This window comes from Perna viridis, chromosome 9 (assembly GCF_037379345.1).
Source record: "Perna viridis isolate PV_CMFRI_1.1 ecotype Kerala chromosome 9, ASM3737934v1, whole genome shotgun sequence".
Taxonomy (NCBI): domain Eukaryota; kingdom Metazoa; phylum Mollusca; class Bivalvia; order Mytilida; family Mytilidae; genus Perna; species Perna viridis.
The window spans coordinates 1092041-1094964 of record NC_142453.1 but is presented as its reverse complement, the minus strand read 5'-3'; the positions used below and the strand labels follow the sequence as shown (position 1 = coordinate 1094964).

The following is a 2924-nucleotide window of genomic DNA, read 5'->3' as shown; positions in this document are numbered from 1 at the left end:
GGTGATTTATTGGACTTACTTGTTTTGTTCTCTTATAATTAATTTCTTATCTTCAAAAAATATCAACATAACAAAAATATATTATATTAAAAAAGCCTTTTAAGAGATTATGGTACAATTTTAATGATATATTAGGATCCAAGTTAATAAACAGGGGTAAGATATAAAAGAAAATTTTCATACAAATATCATATATTACTTAGAAAAAGGTTTACCAGTTTAGCTTAAATTTCAACAATTAGAATATGAAGCCATTGTCTCAGATACATGTATACATTATTTACCTATTGTCAGCGAATATCTTTTCTACATACGGGTACTCAGCTTCTGATGTCGGAAATCTACTCGACGATCTATTTGTTAAAAACAACTACAGAAAAAATGTTCCGCCTTTAAAGGACCAGGATGATGTTATAAGTCTTGACACGGATTTGTATATAAATGCCTTAACAAGTGTCAATGAGAAGGACCAAAAAATGGTAACAAACGGGTACCTGTTTATGATGTGGTATGATGAATACCTTAAGTGGAATCCGGAAGATTATAATGGAATACAGTCATTTCGTATATCACAAAAAGACATTTGGAGACCTGATGTATCGTTGAAGAACGGTTTCAACAAAATTTCAGAACTTGGTAATGACTTTACTCTTGTTAAGATTAAATATACTGGAAAGGTTTACTGGATTCCACCCGATGTTTACGAAACAAAGTGTACTATAAATATCAGGTATTTTCCATTTGATGAACAAAGTTGTGATATAGAGTTTTGGATTTGGATGTCCTCCAAAAACACAATAACATTCTCTTCAGAAAACAAAAAGGTGTTCGTGGAAACTTTTGACGAGAACGCTATGTGGCATGTTATAGGAAGCTCTCTTGTCATAGAAAATGACAAAGATGGCGAAGATCAAAACATTAAATTTACTATAAGATTGAAAAGAAGGCCTACATATTATGTCATAAATCTTCTACTGCCACTTATTCTTTTGGGTCTCCTTACAGTCTTCTCGTTCGCCCTACCAGTTGACAGTGGAGAAAAAATGGGATACAGTTTAAGTGTATTTCTGACATTTACAGTGTTTCTTTCTATTATCACCTCGGAACTCCCTAAAACATCTGGATCACTTCTTGGATACTATATGATATTTGAACTTACTGCTAGTTCAATAATTGTTTGCTTCTCAGCCATTCAATTAAGGTTCCACAACAGGAATGAACCAATACCGAATTTTCGAAATATTCGATTCTGCTTCAAGCCTTGTAGTTTGAGGAAAAACACCATACATGACGACGACAGCAACCATGGTAACAGTACCCCTAAGAATAAGGAAATAACATGGAGTGATGTTTTCAAGAAATTAGATATTGCCGTGTTTTGGATTGTAATAGTCGTTAAGTCTGTTGTTTTATTAACATTTCTTTTGTTTTTGATAATTTAACATTTGAAGTAACAGACACGTCGTTTCAATTACTTATTCATTGCTAAATTGAATTTTTTGACTAACTGTTAAACATTCCCCGTTTTTATTATCAATTGTTGACGTAGTACAATTTTGTTTTTCGATAACCAAGAAAAAAATATCTCTTTTCAGGTGAAATTGTATCACAGGGTTTTGAAATGAAAGGCAAGTAACTGTTTTTGAGGAGTTTGATTTATTCATGTTTACAAATATGACCAAATATAATTAACAACAAAACTACTGTTAGCCCTTTATAGAAAAAAAGATGAGATTAGTTCCTTAACTAAAAAACAAGCTACTAGCAACAAAAATACCGAACACTGATACATAATCAAGTCTTGTCCAAAATATATTTGACAAAATATGATGTTGCAAAGGTCCTAACTAAGTACATGCATTTCAAACGAAAATGCGGGTTAAATCAATTGTGGCATGAATATACGGTGTAGTCTGAGTTTTAAATTTGAATAGTTCCTTAATTCGTTTTTGGTGAATTTGCCGTCCTTTATGTTGGCGATTCTGGCGTTTATTCTTTGTAAATGTAAGAAAAGTATGGACAATTCACCATGCTGCTTGATGAACTAACGATCACACTCAGCCTGAGGAAAACAAACATAAGAGAACCACTACTAACACAACTTTGGAGATATAATAAAGTAATCCAGGAAATAGAAAAGTAAAATCAACACAAAATAACACCAAACCAAACAAAACAAAAGGCAAACAAACGAACAAAAAAAAAACAAAAAAAAAACGAAAAACAAAACAAAAAACAAAACGAAACGAAAAACAAAACAAAAAACAAAAAACAAAACAAAACAAAACAAAACAATAAAGAAATAAAACAAAACAAAAAACAGAGATATTGTTATTCTGATTTTAATTATTTCTGTCTAAATGGTTATTTTTGTTTTACTTCTTTCGGAAGCGGATCTACACATGCTTATTTAGCATATAATCATATAATAAAAAAAAGCGTGCCCGACAAGAAATGAATATTTGAACTATATCGTTTATCCGTTAAACGTATATGTAATAAAATGCCATTTAGCTGTGTTTACATTTTTCTTTCAAATGAATCTGGGTAATTACATAAGCCTAAAACGGAAGAAAATATTTAATACTTCGGGTGGAATATTTAATAATGAAATGTGACTTAGATAATAATGCTCAGAACCCTAGCCGGGGGCTAGGGCGCTCTGCCCACAGAGCAACTGGAATGTCTGCCCCAGGTGGTGGAATGGGGTACCCCTGGCGTGTTACGTGCTGGGGTTGTCAGGCTATGAAAGGAAAACCTGACTGCAAGCCATAGTGGTGCACCGTGTTGGGAAAGATGCCACGTTCCTCGCACGTTAAAGAACCCTACTGTGGTATTCTCTCGGAGTATGAACCATAGGGCTCCGCCACAGGAGGCTAAATTGCCCGACCCTACCCACCTCTCCCTATTTCCAGTGGCAATCA

The 2924-nt window shown here is 33.4% G+C and overlaps 1 protein-coding gene across 1 annotated transcript; it reads left to right on the top strand.

Annotated features, from left to right (window-relative positions):
* Positions 1 to 245: 245 nt before the first annotated feature.
* Positions 246 to 1442, top strand: LOC148606038 (acetylcholine receptor subunit alpha-1-A-like). The gene has a single exon (XM_088546059.1). The coding sequence runs from the start codon at positions 246 to 248 to the stop codon at positions 1440 to 1442; it is 1197 nt and encodes a 398-aa protein (XP_088402185.1).
* The last annotated feature ends 1482 nt before the right edge of the window (positions 1443 to 2924 follow it).